Consider the following 19,558-nt stretch of genomic DNA (forward strand, 5'->3'; position numbering starts at 1 on the left):
GGCTCTCATTTATAAATTCAAGTCAACGAGAAGAAAAGGTTTGACATCTTGAATTTTTCCTTACAGCCAACTTTTCAAGAACACATTTTATATATGGAAGGATACTTGTAGCAAGGGGCCTGAAAAGGGGGGGGGGGGGATGAGAATGGAATGAATTTTTTTCCCCTCAGCTCTAACCCAACCCCCAGCCACCCACTTGTCTACCACTGTGGGCTTTAAGCATGGCAGGAAGGAGAAAGGAGAGGAAAGGGAAGAAGCAGCAAGGGGGAAAGGGGAGGGGAGGAGTAGGGAGAGGAAGAATGAAAGAAAAGCAAGCATAGGTAGGCTTTGCTCAGAAGGAAGGGGAGGAATTAAAGGGATTGAAAGAGATTAAAAAAAACCCCTGCTACCCTTTCATTCCACTGCCCCACCCCCCCCACCCCCTCCCACACATGTACCCCAGGAGCCATACAGCAAATGGGTCGGGGCAGACAGTGAGCCTTTGAGGAGCTCAGTCCTCTCCTGATTTTGAGAAATGAATTTTAGCAGAGGGTGGTCAAGGTGTAAAATAACTGCATTTAAGGAATTAGTCATCCCACGGGTATATTTACATTTTAATAGGGCCCTGGGAGAGAGTGGCATAATTGTAAAGGGCATGCTCGTTATTTGGCACTTTGGGGGCATATTTCTAAACATCTTGGGTTGGACTGGACCTAACTGAATTTTTTATACACATGTATACATCTATGTCTATATACATGTATTTACATACATATGTGTTTATATGCATCATTGTATATATGTGTATCTATATCTATGTATCTTTATATGTATATCTCATATCTATATCTACATATCTTTATGTATATATTTAAATCCTTTCTGAAACAAAAAAAGGGGATGGTGCCAAGTTAGATGGAATATTACAATCCTAGGAATGCTATTTAGGTAGGAATCCATATTTTCATTTGTGAAATAGAAGGGGTGGAGTGTATTTCTGTTCATATTTAGGGCCAGAACAAAGAGACCAGACAATGGAAACATCCAAAATGTGAAAGCATCTAAAAGACTTTTATTGGAATGGTAAATCATTTGTTTCAAAGCAAAGCTATTTCTATTTAGGCAAAAGAAAAAAAAAGCTGGGGAGAAGGGAGAACAATCAGAATCACTGGGGCTCAGGGCACTGATGCCAGGGCCTTTAGCTACTCAGAAGCAAGCCCCTTTTATTCCCTCAGGCACCTGCGGTTCTTAAGCTGGGGACCATGCATTCCCAAGGGACCTATGGGTTGATTTCTGGGGCCTCATGAATTTGGGTGGGAAAAAAATTGCATCTTTATTTTCATTAAGCTCTCACTGAAATTTAACATTTCCTTTAATCATGAATTTTTTAAAAAAAATCATTCTGGGAAAGGGTCCATAAGCTTCAGCAGAGTGCCTACAAGGTCCATGGTATCCAAAGGTAAAAACTCCCTCCTAAAGCATAAGCACAACCTGTAGATATGAAGTTAAAAGCCCTGCTCTGTTGTCTCCAACCTGATGGAATAAATCTGTTTCAGAGAAAAATATTAGCTCAAATACCTGAAATTCATCTTTTTAGAGCAAAATGGGCAATCAACAGATCTGATCCACCCAAAAAGTAATATGCCACGATCTCCCCTAAAAATCCAACATCAGAGGGGAGGTTTTCTATTTTCTTTTCTCATCAAAACTCCCCCCACCATTCTGGTTTTCACTTTCTTGGCTACTTTATCGGACCTGGCTATAGGGGACACAGCTAAGGAAATAAAGATGTACCCTTTAGTATGAAACCCAAACAACTGGGAGGGGAAGACAGTTGTATTTTTTTCCCCTTTGGATGAATGTGTTGCTTTATCAGTTGTGAGCCACTTAGCTGGAGGCCAGCCACTCAACAGAATCCCCCCTTTGGCTAGCTGCCTCCCTCGAGACCAGTACAGAGTTGGAAGCGCAGCCAGACAGGATTCACCTTTGCATGGGACATCAGGCTAGGGACAGGGACTGGACGTTTGATTTCACTGAGATCTGGAATGTGTGGAAAGTCCTACCGATGCAGTCTGGCATCTTCTCCACGACTTAAAAGTCTTCAAGAGTTGCCCAGGGCCCAGAAGGATTAGGTGACTTGCCCAGAGCCACACAGTCAGGATAGATCAGAGGGAGGAGTTAAACTCAGGCCTTCCTGGCTTCTAGGCCAGCTCGCTAGCCACTAAAACCTGTTGCCCTCCCCTGCCAGGAAGTGGAGCAAAATCATTTGGGACCCAAACATTTCCCATATCTTAGAATCCGATCCAGATACCCCGTGTCCTCCAGCATTCTTGATGCCATAATTCACACACAAATCAGTCGAACATTTGTTCTTGAAATGTCTTTGTTGATGGCAACTTCAGAGGCCTAATGAGCAAACTTAGAAAGGAATATTTAAACAGTTTTCTTTCCACTGCTTCCTGTTCCCCTCCCTCCCCCTCAGAAGAAACCACATACTATTCATCTGGCATCACTCCTATTCATTTCAGATCCCCAGCAGTCTGTAATTTCTGTTTCTAAAAATGTTGATCTCACTTTAAAGCACTGTTCCCGTGTTGAACCTCCGTAAACAATGCCATATATTCATTACATGTTGATTTTGGCAAACGACACAGCAACGCATACAGCGCAGGGTAATGGAAAGTCACTTAAAGGAAAATGGGGGTGCCTATGGGGTGCTTTTAGTAGCAAAGGCTCTACGGTAAGTGATGGAGGCCATATCGCTCCTTGCCCTTTTATCAGCCTTGAGGGTTAGGGTTTCAAATTGGTCCCTTGCTTGAATGGATACTCTTATTGCATGTTTGCTATTATTGAAGTGTAGAAAGATAAATCCATCTGAACTTAATGTACTCATGAAAAAACATGCTTCACATGCTAAGAAAATGCATTTGCACAGTTGAGTTTCTAATTCCTATTTGCCAATTTCTGGAGCTTAGTGCCCTGGTGATGTGTCATTTGAAAACTGAAGGGGGAAAAAACAACAACCCACAAAGCCACAGTACCAATTATCACCTGGGGAACATTTGCCTCTTAGCTCCTCCCATGGAAACTCAGGCTCCTTGGGCTATGATTTTCTGCCCATTTTCAGCCACGTAATTGAAGGATACTGCAGCGCTCACGTTGACTCAAAGCCCAGAGACCCAGTGCTCAGACACAGACCAGTCTTTGCACACACACCTTCAAAGAGAAGATTAAGCCTCAGCTGGGGGGTCAGGCAAGGGACCCATCACCTGGATGTTTTTCTGACTTTTCAGTGGAAAGGGGCTTCTTTCTGTTGATCACCAAAATGAGCAACACAGGGCCATGCTAAGGAGCCCCAAGAGTATGTGTCATGCACAGTACACAGTTTCCATCTACAAAAGAATTGGAATATCGGAATGGCCATAAGTCATCATGACAAGTGCCAAATGATAAACATGGCTTATGGCTTCTTTAAAAATCACAGCAGAAACACATCAAAATTGTACACAAGTACTTGCTTGGAAAAATCCAGGAGAGCACTGAGGCATCAAATCAATTAGACAGATTCTCTTCCCCTCCCATTTTATTTTGGATTCTCATATGCTTAACAACAGGAGCTCTAAAGATATTTAAGCTGCAGTAACAATAAAAATAATAATATAAAAGAGGTTTTTGCATTACGATTACAAAAGGGGGGGGGGGCATGGATGCCCAGACAGATCACAATACCACTCCATCACATCTACTTGTAATTTTACAATAATCATCTCCCAGAAGCTCTAACCATATAACATTCACATTTTAATCATGTATTCCATTGGTTATTGTTTGGACGCCGAGCACACCAAGCAACAAATTGATGCTGTAGACATGAAGCCTATTGTTTTCTGGAAGCCAAGATCATTTTGCTATTTTAGAAAAGCAACTGCGGTGGCGAATCCCTCACAGGAGGCATAGGGTTCATGCTTGCTGCTGTGCCAGGGCTTGGGCTTCCTAAAAGACAAAGACAAAGTCAATTAAAATGCCCCCCAAACAGCTGCCTGGAGTTACTAGGGCAAAATTGGGTTAGTCTAAATAACCATCAAGTTCCCTACGTTCCTGGACACTAGTTGCTCAGAAAGTAATTGTAGGTGAGCCTACTGGTGATCATTCCTAAGTTCAGAAGGATGTGACACCTTCCAGTTCATAAAAGTTTACAAATTTTTCAGCCTATAAGCTTTACAACCCCATAAGCTAAGAAGAGTGAGGATTATTAAACCCATCGTAGGGATGCTCAAACTGGTGGTCACAGAGGTAAAGTAATCTGCCCAAGAATCACACGGGGAGTTAAGTAGCAGAGTCAAGACAAACCCAGACCTTCTGACTCCCACTCTACTGCCCAATGTAGATGAGAAATCAACAACCTTTTATGTGGCAGTCTCTAATTTCAGAAACTTGTAACATCCCTTTCCCACAACTCCAGACCTCCTCTGATGCCTTGCTGAGGCCCAGAGGTGGCTCTGGGGTATTGAAGATTATACCAATGGAATCCTCAGAGCCTGAGGAGATGGAGTCTGGGGCCCAGCCCAAGGGCTAGAGGGCTAGTCACAGAAGTTCCAAACGGTGTCATAGAAGGCACAGAGGTGCTTGGAGGGAACACCTGCAACAACAGGCCTTCTGAGCAACTGTCCAGATGTCTGCCTCCACTGGGCTCTTCCCATGGGAGCACACGATGTCAAACATGGGGTAGTCTGCAACAAGCCACTGATGAGCCTGGTGACTCAAACATCTGTAATGAGTCAACCTTCTGGGTAATAAAGAACAAAACCCTTGCAGTTGAAAAGAGGCTGGGAAAGATGCCTGGCACACCAGTAAGGACCACTGATAGCGCTGGCAGGCAGCTTTCTATCTCCTGACAGCACATAATATCCTGGTGGAACTTCTCCATCTTTCTTTTTTTTTTTCCATCTTTCACAAGGCCAAATGAAATGCACACATTTCCTTCTTCACCTCCCTTTTATTTTTTTTAAGGGGGATGGGCGGGTGGGGAGAAGGTAAAGAACCCTGTGGCCAGAGGTGAGAACATTCATAGTCTGTCCTGAAGGAACCTAACAAGTTTGAGAAGGACAACAGAGTGTAAGAGAAAAAAAAATCCATTGGCTTTAGGTTTGAATATTGGTTCTGTCTCTTATTACCCATGAAATCTTGGGTGAGGCCTTCCCTTCTGTGGGCCCCAGTTTCCTCATTTGGAAAATGAGGGGGCTGGACTAGATGGTATCTGAAGTTCCTTCTGATCACATGAACCAAAACAGAACAGGAATAAGTCTCTACCAAAATCTTTGGTAAAAGACCACACCAATGCTCCTCTCCCAGGCAGGACAGAAAAGCAGAAACTCAACCCTAACTGACCAGCACAGTGACTTTAAAGAAGGGGGAAGAAATAGAACGATGTGACCAGACTGGGCTAGACATGCGCCTCCCTCAGCAGCAGGCTGCCTGTGGGCAAGTATAAACTTTGATGCACAAATGTTTAGACAGAAGCTCTATTGAAGGTGGGCAGGAAGGCCCTGGGGTTTCAGCTCCAAAGGTGAGCAGTTCTAGAGAGGCCCCTTCTGGCGATTTGGGCAGTCCAGTTGGAAAGCAAGCAGACTCCAAGTGCCAAGAGAATGAGGGCCCGAGGGCTCATTAAGACACATCATTGTGGTTCCCCCATAGCCTGGGGCAGGGCTGTGATTCTCTGAAGCCAGTGTGTCTCCAGGATGGAGAGCTTGCTCTGCATAGACCAAAGGGAAGGTCAGGTCGACTCCAAAAGAGAAGTCACTGCGTCTTGCTGAGCCTCGCTTTCTCCATTTGTGAAATGGGGCTCTCCTACCTACCAACCTCCCAGCAATTTTTAAATCTTTCAGTGCCATGGAAATGTGAGTTATCTGTCGTCAGGAATTCCACCTGGTCTATTTCACAAAATTTCACAAACAATCAGTGCTGGGGGGGGGGGTCTCATTAAGCCAGAATATAAAAAAATGAAATAAACTCTAACCCCAAATAACAGCAAAATGGACATTACTCAGCAAGGAACACTTTCCTTGGTAAGAGATACCTAGCTGGTCCTCCTAATTTAGAGGGGTAAGAAACTGGGACTGCACATTAACGCTAATGCTGGCTATGTCTCTAAGGCCAAGACTTAGCCAGTACTGGATGGCAAAGTCCCATCTGCTTTGGGGGCCCCAGACCACCTTGGTGCCAATCGAGCAGTCTGGCTGCAGGAGCAGCAAGCTGAATAAAGGTGCCACCTGCCTAAGGCAGCCCAAGGAAGGCCTCTGCTATGGTTGTGGCCCATAGACACACAGTGTCTGTTTCCTACCTTCTCTCCCTTGTCATTTTTCTTACCTCAGTAGCTGGGCCTTGATTAACCACAATGCTCAGGGAAATGGGGCTTGTGGTTAAATATAACTTTCTGGGTAAGTGAGTCAGCCTCAAATTTCTGTTTCAATTTTCATAAACAATGTTTCTAAGCAGCTTTAGTAAGGAAAACCCAAGGGCCAGGGTTGACTTTTCTCTCTGCTGAGCACCATGCTCATTGTCCATGGAGAGGGTAAGGAGACAGGGTTGCATCTGCACAGGGCCCATATGCAGCATACGCCGGAGCGGGCTCGCTTTGCAGCATGGAAACGAGCAAATACTCCAGACAAAGACCACATTTGTTCTTTTGTTGCCTGTCCACATGTGGCAAAGTGGTGGCTAAAATGTTCATACGGCAAATTCAACCTAAAAGTGTGTCCTGTGTCCAGGTTTTGTTTTCTTTGGTTTTCCTGGTTGTTAAACACTCCTCCCTACGGCATGCCTCTCTCTCCACTCACACATGCCCACCCCTATTCCAGATTCTCCTCACCTGCTACCACATTACTACAATGGGCTTCTCGTCGGCCTCCCTACCTTAAGTCTCTCCATACTACACGTACAGCTGTCAAGGCCATTTTCCTAAAGCTTAGGCCTGACCATGTCATCGTCATCTCTCTCCTTAACAAACTCTAGTGGCTCCCTATTATCTACCTCTAGACCAGATAAAAAACTCCCCTGTTTGGTATTTAAAGCTCTTTACAACGTGGATCTTATATTTTACTCCCCTTTACATACTCTATGATCTAGCTATGCTGGTTTGCTTGCAAGTCCCTGAAGGTGACCTTTCATTTCCTACCTCCCTACCTTTGCACTGGCCGCCCTCCATGCCTGCAGGGCTCTGGTCCCTCACCTCAGCCTCTTAAGTTTCCCTGAAATCCTTCAAGTCTCAGTTCAAACCCCCTCTTCTAGAGGAAGTCTTTCCTTCTCCCCTCCATACCCCTCATAGCGTTCTCCTGTTGAGATCACCTTTCACTTATACTATATTTATCTCATGTGCATCTTGTAGGTATCTAGTTATTGCCAAGTCATTTCCTTCATTAGAGTGGAGCTCCGTGAGGGGCAGGGACCATTTGTGTCTTTCTTTCTATCCTCATTTAACCCAGAATCTAGTAGGTGCTGCTTATATACTTGGTGACTTACAGACCAACACCAGAAGTAGCTTTTCTTGAATAAATTCCTATAATCAACATGTTTCCTTATGCCCTCCCCCAGGCTCTCCCCCCCCCATCTAGTTATCTGATCATTCTGGTTAATTGTTTTTTTGGTTAAATTGAAGTTGTACCATATTGAGAAATGTGCTCTTTTTTCAATGCTGCTGTTTTTAAATCCCATCAAGCCAAAAGAATGGCTTGGAGTACGGGATTGCTTAGCAATCACATGACCATTACCCTTGTCCAGGCCTTGATTACCTCTTGACTGACTGTTACAATCACCTCCTAGCTGGCCTCTGAGCTTTACCCTTTCCCATCTATTGGAATCTACTACCAAAATAAGCTTGCTAAAGCCCCAGCTGACCTTGTTGCTCCCTACTCAACAATCTTCAGGAGCCATCATTGTCTTGAACAAGCTCCTCAGCTGGCCACTTCAAGCACCGGCCTCCCATCTTGGGCTCCAAGTTTATTTCACATCATTCCCTTTCCCACAAATGACCGTGTACCTACTGTGCGCTTATTTATCTGAAAGCAAGGATGAAGACATCATCTAGGAGCTGCCTTTCAGCTCTTAAGCCTATGTTCCTAAGCAAAGATGACACTGAATCTGCAAGAAAAACTAGACTGGAATCCCTCATGGTCCATAACCTCTTAACAACAAGGCTTTAACACGGGCCTCAAGAAAGTCCCCTCCAGCGGGGGGCTGGGCCATCAAAGTGCCCCCAGCTTGGCCACATGCCATGAAGCTTGTTCAAAATTTACTTGTCTTTTTATAGAACAGCCTTCCAGAAATTTCTTCATAGAACACAATGGATTCTATAACCAATTAAGGCTCCTCAAAGTTCGGGCATATGTAGTTATTGTACCAGTCAAAGAGTAAAACAAAGAGGCCCTAAAGTGAGTCAGCTTCAAGTAAGGAAGGAAGGAAGTGAAAGGAGGGAGGAAGAAAGGAAGAAAAGGAAGGAGGGAAGGAAATGAGGAAGGGAAAGAGAAAGGAAGGAAGAAAATAAGCATTTATGAAGTAACTACTACACATCAGTCACTGTGCTAAGCTCTTTTTACAAATATTACTTCATTTGATCCTCACAACAACCCTGATTGGATAAGTGCTATTATTATGCCTACTTTATGGTTGAAGAAAATTAGACAAACAGAGGTTAAGTGACTTACCCAGGATCACACAGCTAATAAGTTTCTGAAGCCAAATTTGAACTCAGCTTTTCTTGACTCCAAACCTAGCACTCTGTCCCTTGTGTCACCTAGCTGCCCCATTTGCTCTCGAATGAGAAGGTCCCAGTTGGAATCCTCGATCTGTGCCTTACTTGAGCTTCTCTCCAACAGGCCAGCCCATCTCCCATCTACATGCCTTTGCACTGGCCAGCCCGCCATGGAAGGAAGGTTTTGTCTCCTCACCTCTGCGTCCTAGTTTCCTTCCCTTTCTCCAGCTCCCCCTCTGACAGTGTCTTCCCCTCTGAGATGACCTTCCATCTCCTCTGCATGCGTATTCTACGTATGTGTTACATGTTGGCCTGTTGTCTTCTTCCGCTCTAGAACATGAGCTGCTGGAGGCCAGCTTCTGTGTTTTTGCCTTTCTTTGCATCTCCAGTGCTTGGCACAGTGCCTGGCATACAGCACACACCTAATAAATGCTTGTTGAATTGACTGACTGCTCTGGTCCTCAGTTTCCTCCTCTGTAAAATGAGGGAGATGATTCCTAAGGTCCTTTCCAATTCTAGAGTCTATTATTTTACTTAGGAGAAGTAACAAATGCATCTGAGGAACTAGCTTTCTGGAAGCAATACCGATGAGAGAAATCCTCAAATCATAGACTATTAGAGCTCAAAGGGGCCTGAGAAGCCCCTTGGACATCTACAGCCTCATGGCTGTGAACGCCTATTTGGTTTCTTGGTACAGGAGAAGGAGCGCCACATTTGGAGTCAAGTGAGCTGGGTTCAGATCCCAGCTCCGCCCCACAATGCCTCTGTGAACTGGTGGGTGTCACTTAACCTCTCTGAGCCTGCTCACTCATCTGAAAAACGGAGACAGGATCGTTACAAAACTCAAATGAGATAATATTTGTAAAGCACTTCAGAGGACTTCAAGCACTATATAAATGTCACCTATAATTACTGACCTAATGTGGAATAACAGAGCAGCAGCAGCAATAGGAGTCATAGCAGCAGCAGCAGCAGTTGTAACGATGGTAGTGACCGACATTTTGATAGTACTTTAAAGTTTGTCACACTTGAGCCTCATAGCAGTGCTGTGTAACACACACACACACACACACACGCACGCACACACACACACGCACACACACACACACCACACGCGCACACACACACACACACACACACACACACACACACACACACACGCACGCACGCATACACACACACCCCCGACCTGCGATTCACTAAAAAGCTGTCCATTGATGCCCCTACTTGGCTTGAGTATCACTAATACATTTACAAAGCAAAGTCTCTGAAGACTTAAATTAGACAGAGCTTAAAATAGGTCATTTTGTCCATGGGAAAAGCCAGTTTGGCAAGGAGTAGCCTTGGGAGGGTGACTCAGATCAGCACGCTATGGTCTCCAGTGAAAGCAGTAAGCATGTCAAGCCCGCCTCTCCACACTGAAGGCAGAGTTCCCATTAGCTGCGCTGCCTACCAGGGAAATATAGAGATATTGTCAAGGGGCCATTCATTGTGGTCTTTATTTTAGGCTTTGTCTCTTTGATTTGGGCTCTCCTGGGATGATACATTTGAAAAGGAATCTGCCTTTGGCAAGTAAAAGGTCTCACATTCAGCCAGCAGTTCACTGGCCAGCTTTTGAACCCCAGGGCTCACTTGTCAGGCTCGCCAATGTATCCCTGTGTACCATTTCTCTTCACATGCTGCCAAGAAAATGACCACGGCCTGAGACACATGTTGTGATTGAGGAAGGGACAAGACAGCTCTAAGAATGGAGTCTTTAACATTCTTTTTGAGCTGACCGATGGGAAGCTGGCTGCCTTCAGAAGCTTGGTGGACAAGTCTCACTGTTGCCTCTCTTAGCCTGGGATGTGATGGGTCACGTTTGGCTGTCCAGTCAGGGTCGCCAGAACTGCCAGGATTGCCTTGTATTTGGGAGGAGTGGGGATTGCCAGTTTGGGATAGCCTCTTAGGACTGTTATACAATATCAGAAATCATCATCTGTCAACTAGGAAGCAGAAAGAGAGCCTACCTTTGACCCAGGTGGGGCTGTCAAGCCCAAAAAGGCATACACTGCATTATTTTCTCTGGCTTCAAAGAAGGCATCATAATCCTAAGTGAAAAAGAGAGCAGAGAGAATTAGGAGTGTTGAGGACCATGAAGGAAACAAGGATGGCAAACAGCAGGACTGGGTCAATTTTGGTGGCCCATGGGTAAGACTGAGATACTTTGTCTTTGCTGCAGAATGATCTTGATGCCACAGTGCTAAACAAAGGGCAAACCTTGGGCCCACGGCAGTCCTGGGGGCTTTGGAGGCAAAGCAACTTGTGAATCCCTTCCTCCAACCCATGTCTCTCTCTCTCTCCTTTTTTTTTTTTTGCCTTTTGGTAAAGCAATAGGAGTTAAGTGACTTGCCCAGGGTCATGCAGCTATAAGTGTCAAGCATCTAAGGCCAGATTTGAACTCAGGTCCTCCTGACTCCAAGGCCAGAGCTCTATCCACCACACCACCTAACTGTCCCCCATGTCTAATTTCAAGCCATTGTGGATAGTTGCATCTTGGGAGAACCCTACAATTTCTCAGTGAATAGAGGTTCCCTCTCCCCTCTGCTTAGAAGTGGTCTTCCCCTACTTTGCTTCTCTCCCATTATCAATCAAAGAAATGTTCACCAGGACCTCAGCTAGTTCGAGTTTCTGAGGAGGTCCTTACGCAAAGGATGGAAATGATGGGTACTGACTTTAGATCCCCATGAGGGGCATCTGGGGACCTGAGCAACAGCAATCAGATCTCTGAGAAGTTAGAAGCCAGGATAAACCAGGGCCTGGAAGATTGAGGGCAGCTACAGGTGTGGTTACAATCATTGTTATCCTGCCAGGCCCATAGACCTTCTCCTAAGTGACTGAAATAGTCACTCAAACAAGGCCGTAGGACACAACCCAAATTGAGCCAACCTAGTAAACAAGTGGCATTTTCGGATCTTGTCTGTAATTTGAAAAACTGCAGCAAAGTTAAACCTGCTGTTCTGCCTGATTTATTAGAAGTGAAAAAGTGGTCCTGATGGGTTTGCTTCTCCAAGATGACCTCTCTCACAGCTTGCCAAGTGGGACCAAGGCTCCCTGCACACATAATACAGCCAATGTTTAGGGCCCCCCCTGGGACTAGAGGTGCCTCACCCCAAGAAGAAGCCCAAGCAATCATTACTCTCTTATTGTTGGCTTCTTTCAGCAAGGAGGGGCTCGCTTTTGCCACATCCAAAGTTTTCTCCAGAAATCAAGGCATCCATTTACAAGCAATGTATTTCATCAAAGGCACCCCTAGCTGCCATCAATGCCATCTAGCCTTTGAGGGAGGGAGGTAGTGACACCTCCAGATGTGAAGCTAACTGACTTTTGACATCAATGGCTCATAAACAGCTCAAGACAAATCATGGAATTTTACGGGGGGGGGGACGACAGCTAATGCAACCCATACCCAAAAAGGAATCTGCAAGTCGGCATCTAGGCTCTGCTTGAAGACCTCCAGTGGGGGCAAGGGGGGGCCCCATTACCTTACCTCCCCAAGCAGCCTCTTGTACTTTGGGATAGCTCAAATGATGAGGAAGTGCTCCCTTACATTAGGCCTTAATTTGCCCCTTTGCAACTCTGACCCTTTGAGGCCTAACAGACTCAGTCTAATCCCTCTTCTACCCATAATACTTGACTTGAGAGTAACCTTGAACCTCTACTGTTTAAAAAAACAGTCTTCTCCAGACTTGGCCCAGAAGTCATTTTTTGTTGACCGTCTCCAAAGCAGCAAACACACGCCACCTTGGCCCCCAGTAACAACTGTGAAGACAGGCAGTTTTGCTGCTAGTTCAGAATGGGATCAGACCCTGGTCAGGGGCTCCTGCTACAGTCCGAGGATCAGAGCTAAGAGCCCTCTGTCACATGCTGGCTGCTAAGGGCCACAAATCTAGGGAGACTTGAAAGATGCCTTCCAATTGTAAGCTTCAGTAGCACTTGAGACATTAAAGAATCGAGGTTTTCTCAAAGAAAAAAAATCTTTTTGTTTTTCCCACCTGAAAACAAAGCTGGTGAGCCTTGGATTACACTAGCACAAGACAGATGGGATCCCCAGGCCTTTCCTAATAACAGACAGACTCTCTTGTGGAAAAAAGCTGGTCGTGCCAGCTTGGGCTCGGGTTCTTTCCTGGCACTTCTCCTCCGGCTGTGGCTGCTGCTGCTGCTGCTACAGATTGGCACGGGGAAGAACAAAAACTGCCCTCTCCTGCCCTCCCCAATAAAGACTGGTGGCAAAGAAGGGGGGAGGTTAATGGATGTGAAAACATCCATCTGGATGCAGGAACCCAAGTGAGCCAGTGAGGGAGCTATCAAGGTCTCCTTTTGTCTCAAGGCCAATGACACTTACCTGGGATTTCTCTGCACAGAGGGGCCATTTAACAAATGGCTGCTGAACTGAATGACATTTGGCCACTTCAGAATTATTTTAGGTGCTTAAAAAGCACCTGTAGACTTGGCTCAAGCTCTAATTGGTTCACAGATGTCCCTCTTGTCTTTCCAATTAGACTGTAAGCACCTCAAGGGCAGAACCTGTGTTTTCAACCTCCTCTTATCTCTACCTGCTGGGGCTCAGCATGGTGTCAGGTACATAGCAAGTGTTCAATAATCCCCTTCTGGAATGAAGGCATGTCTGAATAAACGCAAACATGAATGAATGAATGAATGAATGAATGAATGGGGGCAGAGACAGTGTTCTAACTTCCAACAGCCCTTTCAATTCTTTATGATGTCACAGCAGCAAGTAAATATTTGTTGAACTGAACTGAGCAAGACATTCTAAGCAGCCAATTAAAAAAATCAGTCAAAACAAGAGTGCCATATGGGATGACTCAGGCTCATGTGCATTATGCAGAGAACTGAGCAAGACGATAGGGGAAGATGAACAGACGAGAGCAAAGGTTACTGACCAAAGTGAACCTGCCTAATGGCTAGCTGGGATTAAAACCCAGATCTCTGGAGGCTGCTAAACCTGCTGGTGGCAATGACAAGGCTGCTGGAGCTGACCTCCATTAAACATGGCTGCCCCAAGCGGACTCTCCTACCAAGAAGTGGAGCCCCAGGGGCTCCTGGAACACTGTTTGAAAATCACCTCCCCCCAGATCTTTCTATCAAGGCCTTGCTTCAAAGGAGTTTAACTATCAGAGATCACAAACTGTTAGCAGGTCAGGCTAGACTACTCTTGTTTCCTTTTTGGACAGGGTTACTAGACTGTTGATTTGAAGGAAAAAGGATTCAATGTCTCACACATCAAACCTGAGTGTGGTGGGGCACTCCATCACAACCAGTATGTATGGGGATGTGGAAACCCTATGGCTGATTCAAAGACAAAATAGATCTTCAAAACCTCCTCTGTGAAAACAACTGTGGACTGTGAGGAAAAACAAGGTGGAGGATTTTGGGGGTTTTTTTACCTACTTAAAGTTAAGTAATGAGAAGAGCAGAAAACTTTCCAGGGGCTTCTGCTACAGATATACCAGAAATAAAACACCTAGCTGTTCGGACTGGAAGAAATCAGGATGAAGACTAGTAAAGGAAATCTGAGATCAAATCCCTGTCTAATGGCACTCCATTTCCTGTGGAGGATTCATGTGTCTGACAGCAAACCGGCCAAAGAACACTCCAGCCTTCTGAGACAGCAGTTAAAGAGGGTACAGAGGTAAAGGACTAACTGGAAAATGGGCAGAATTCCTGAATTGTCCTTACCCCACGGTACTGGCACTCGTTGAAGATCTGAGGGGGAAGTGGGTTCCCTGTGGCTGGACGACTTTCTTCAGGTACATTTTCACGCATCCATTTCCGATTCTCTTCATTGGCTGCGATATCTTTCTCTTCAAATCCTATCTTGTTTGCTTCCAAGAAGCCCAAGACATCTTGCTGTTTCTTCTTAATCTAGAACATAAAGGTCATTCCCCCCCCACCAAAAAGAAAATATTACTGATGAACAGACAGAGATGACTTTAGATATGTTGATTTCAGGCCAAGTGAGTGTGGATTAAAAGAACTGGAATGATGAGGGCGGAGCCAATATAGCCACCCTCCCAGCAAGAGCCTGCTTCCCTTCTCACGTCTGCTTACTGAGGGCCTTGAAAGCAGGCCCCCAAAGCTTTTTGTGAGCCCCTCACACAGCTGACAACCATGAATAGCCTTAAGGAATAGACCTAATACTTGATGAGGCAGCCAGACTGCTCAGTTTATTTACAATACAGAATATTTTCAATATAAATGATCCTTGCCCAGCTCTTTTGCATGCAGCCACATGTTTAGGGTGGTGTGGCCTGCCAAGTGGGCAGCATGTGATGGTAATCTTCTCATTCCCTCGCGGGGCTTAAACTGAAGGGACTGCACTGAACAGATGTGACTGAAAACCATACACTCCAGGCACAATTTGGGGTGAAAATTACACAGCTTCTCTAACAAATGAAATGTATATCTCCTACAGGAAAAAAAAAAGGCTTTGGGATTGTTGTCATCCTCTTTCGGACATGGATGCAATTTGCAAGTAGATGGAGGAGGCGCCCAGGAATGTAAGTCAATCTTTTTGAAGCCCCCAACCCAGAGAACACTAAGCCACTTCTGGCCATGTGTCACAAGTCTGAGATTTAAGGTACCTTCCCTTCCCCCCCCCCCAGCCCCAGCACAGGGCAGAGCAAGGAGCAACTGCTGCCTGGAGGGAACAGCTGTTTTCCAGCAAGCTACGCTAAGCTTCTCGTCTGTCGTGCCAAGGGTCGAGTTTCTTTGAAAGAATGGAAACTAACACTGGCTCAGGGATGACTGACAAGGTTTCTGCCTTAGAAAAAAACCAGTGTGAGCATTCAGAATGGCAAGGGATGAACAAAACCTTGCCCCCAATGCTGCAGATGACAAATCCAGAGCTACTTTAATGAAAGCAAACGCCAACCAACCCCAGAACAGTTCAGGCCCAGAGGAAGGGGTGGGGTGACCTCATTTTATAATTGTGCCATTATGTTTTCACAATGAACACCTTAATAAGTCCTGAAAGAGACCAAATGCCAGGAGACAAATGTCTAGAAGTGACTGACAGAGACTACTTTTTTGTTATTATTTGATAATGTGATACGGCAGAAAGATTACAGTATTACATTAGGGGCATTATTATTGAATGCCTACTGTGCGTAAGGTGCTGTCCAAGGTACTGGGGAGCATAGAGGAAGCATACCACCACAGAGTACCTTGCTCTCAAGGAACTTACGATCTAGATGGACAGATAAGATATAAACATTAAACAAGATATAAATATCCCTCATAAGATGAGGGATCAATGAGATGCAGCCTAGTGTGGCGACAGATTTAAATCCTGCCTTCCACCCAGACAAGCTGTGTGACCACAGACAAATCACATCACCTCTCGGCACAGTAGGCAACTCTTCAGTCTGCATCTGTGGAAGGAACTCCCTATGCTGGGAGGTCCAAATCATAATCCCTCTCCCCTACCCTACAAAGAAGCCAAGAGATATGATTAGACAGTATTGAAAGAATAGTGCTAGAACATTCAGAAGATGGTGAGACCATTAATCAAATTATTCATTCAACAAGTATCTATTACCCATCTATTGCATGCCTAACACTATACTAGTGCTGTGGGGACAGACACAGACGTGTAACGCAAGGTCTCTGCCTTCAAGGAACTTACCATCTAGTGGAGGAGGGGACTGTGACATGTACATAGATAAAGAAATAAATTAGGATATAAATAGAAAAAGAGCATTTGTGAGAGGCAGCCCTGGGTTCAAGTCATGTCTCTGATGCATACTAGTGCCACGTGCAACAGTCTAAAACTAGAAGGTATAAACAAGTTGCCCATCTGAATCAAAGAAGGGAATTTCCACGATTAGAATTCACAGCATTAAAATCACAGATCCAGGGGCAGCTAGGTGGCGCAGTGGATAGAGCACTGGCCCTGAAGTCAGGAGGACCTGAGTTCAAATCTGGCCTCAGACCAAACACTTGACACTTACTAGCTGTGTGACCCTGGGCAAGTCACTTAACCCCAATTGCCAAAAAATTTTAAAATATCACAGATCCAGACCAAAACCAGACCAAACCAAACCAAACAACACAACAGTTCAAAGGCTTGAGGATCAGTTGAGAAAACAAAATGCTATGAGGACAGAGAAGGAAGAATCACTTCTTCAATACCACTACTGGGTTTAATAGGAACTGAGGCAAATGCTGCCTACAGCAGACTTCCTAGTATTGGCCTGGATCCATGATTTTTTTGGGGGGGGCAATGGGGGTTAAGTGACTTGCCCAGGGTCACACAGCTAGTATGTGTTATGTGTCTGAGGTTGGATTTGAACTCAGGCCCTCCTGAATCCAGGCCGGTGTTCTATCCACTGCACCACCTAGCTGCTCCTTGGATCCATGATTTTATCAGGGTGACCACTCCATCCAGCAACACAGATTTCAACAATTTCCTTCACCTTAGACTAGGCCATTTCATGAGCCAAAGAAATTTAGCAGTTGGTCACTGGTCTTTGAGTGACGAGCACACTTGGGGCCCTTCCACCCTGCTAGGCCCTGGCAGAGTGTGTGGCCCAGCCTTTGAGGGCCCAGACTCATCTCTAGGCTACTAATCAATCGAAAAGCAACTACTATGTTCTATATTGAGGCATCAGAGTAGGAAGTGAATGGAAATAGATAGATGCACTTAGTGTTTGTATCATGAGAACCTACCCTACGAAGTTTGAGTTAACTGACCTACCTTGAAACAAATGAGACAACATAAAGCTATAACAGATCCACTGGATTCTGAGCATTGAGAACATTAAAACTGGAAGGGACCTTGACAATAATCTAAACCAGGGGTCAGCCAACTATGGTTCATAGGCCAATCCCTGATATAGATAAACACCACCCCCCCTTTTATAAAGATAAAATGTAAGCTCTCTGAGGACAGGGACTGCTTTGTTTCTGTCCGTGTCTCCCTAGCACCAGTGCCTGGCACATAGTAGGTGCTTACTAAAGACCAGTTGAATTGAATTGGGTGGATGATCACAATTTCTACTGTTAAACTCTTTGAATTTACAAACTGATGCCTACAAATGGATTTTTTAAAAAGACACATCAAAGAGTGGATTTAAAAAAAAAAAAATATATATATATATATATATATATATATATATATATATATATATATATATGTAGTACCCAGTCTTCTTCTCCAACTGGTACAGTTTCTTTTCAAAGGCCACTTCAGGAACGGTGGCTCTGCTTCCAGCAGAGTAAGAGGGAGGGTGCAGGAAAAGCACAGCTGTTTACCTAGCCGGCTCCTCAAAATTTACCCTGGGACAAAACAAGCTGATGTTTCATCTCATAAAACACTCCTAGAGGCAAAGTCTAATGTGAAAGCCCTGCCCCCAGCCACTGGTCAGGCCACCAGACTGATCCTGGGACTGTTTTTAATGAATGTCATCATGGGACCTTAACTCCCTGGCTTCCTCTTGCTCAATCCAATCACCACAACAAGACACACTTATTTCCAGCTGTTCATTTTGCAATGTTTTCAAGGGCTGGGTCACAGGCAGCCAGGCCAAAACTCTTCCTTCACATATTCTCCTCAACCCAGCCAAGAGGCCAGGATGAAGATGACAACAGACACAGTTTCTTGTCCCCTGGGATCACTGGATCTCTCCTGCCAGAGGCCCCAAGCTTCTACTTGCCACCAGGGAAACAACCTCAGGTGCTCTGCTGGCCTTTGTCCCTTCTTCTTCTGGCAGGGGTGTGTCTTCAGGGTTTTGGAGTGAGAAAGGCTAAGATCATTTAGTGCAAGGGCCTTATTTGACAAAAGAGGAAATGGAGGCCCAGAATGGGGGGAAAAAGTTTCCCAAGGTCATATAGGAAGTAAGTGGTTGTGTACAAACCCATATATAAGTGCAATCACGTGAGGAGAAGAGTTAGTGGGTCCTGCCCCTAAGCAGACTGACCCTGGGGAAAGAACCAGAACAGCTGTTTTGAAAAGAATAAGGCTCCAGGAAGCCGGGTGAAGCTAGAGGAACACTCTACTCCCCAGCAGTCACTAGATTTTGCCTTCTCATTTAGCTCAAAGTCTTCCTAAGCTTGTGTTACCTGCTCCACCAACTGGTTGGCCTTCTTTTCTCAATCCCAGGGATCTGCAGCACTCCATCTATCCCTAGCTACCAAGCCAGCCTGTCTTCCCAGCTTCCAGTGGCCCACTTCCCAATTGAGGCTCCACCCCCTCTCCTCCCAGGCAGGGAGAGCCAATCCTCATCCATACCAACAGGTCCCAAAGGCAGCAGTGATGGCAGAGCTGGGATAGGAACCCAAATCCCTTGACTCCCAAGCCCAGGATCTTACCACCACCACCTCTGATGCTGTTTTAGCACATGCTGTTTTCCATTTTCCCATTAAAAAATAAAATAAAATTATCTACAGAGCTAAGCAAGACATAAGTAAAGAACATTTGATTCCTAAGATGATAAGTAATTAGATTCAGATTGGAAGAACTACATACCTAAGAACAGTTTGGTACCTCTCACTTTACTTCTAAAGAGATGCTCAGACCCGTGGTGGTTTCAAAATGAAGGTTTGGTAATGACGTCCCTGGTACTGATCAGGTTAAGTACCAATTTTGAGGTTGTTTCCCAAAGGGGCCCTTCTGGCTCACATGCATGGGGCAGTCAGGACATCCCAATGCTCCCTCCTTCCAGCACTCTCTAAATGAAATGCTGGCACAAACCAGCCTCTTCTAATCTGCCCCTCATCCATGTGACTGTGCCCAGCTGTTTGTGTGTTGCTGCCCCATTAGGCTGTGGACTC

At 45.3% G+C, this 19,558-nt stretch overlaps 1 protein-coding gene across 1 annotated transcript in view; it reads right to left on the reverse strand.

Annotated features, from left to right (window-relative positions):
* Nucleotides 1-1,029: 1,029 nt before the first annotated feature.
* Nucleotides 1,030-19,558, reverse strand: part of SH3BGRL (SH3 domain binding glutamate rich protein like) — an 84,451-nt gene continuing 65,922 nt past the window's right edge. The window contains exons 2-4 of the mRNA XM_020964546.2: nt 14,465-14,650; nt 10,735-10,815; nt 1,030-3,972 (exon numbers count right to left, since the gene is read on the reverse strand). Coding sequence (XP_020820205.1) covers nt 3,940-3,972; nt 10,735-10,815; nt 14,465-14,650 — 300 coding nt within the window. The 3' untranslated portion in view covers nt 1,030-3,939. The remainder of the gene's footprint in view (nt 3,973-10,734; nt 10,816-14,464; nt 14,651-19,558) is intronic.

Source organism: Phascolarctos cinereus, unplaced genomic scaffold (assembly GCF_003287225.1).
Source record: "Phascolarctos cinereus isolate Bilbo 61053 unplaced genomic scaffold, phaCin_HiC Scaffold_8;HRSCAF=390, whole genome shotgun sequence".
In the NCBI taxonomy this organism is placed as follows: Eukaryota; Metazoa; Chordata; class Mammalia; order Diprotodontia; family Phascolarctidae; genus Phascolarctos; species Phascolarctos cinereus.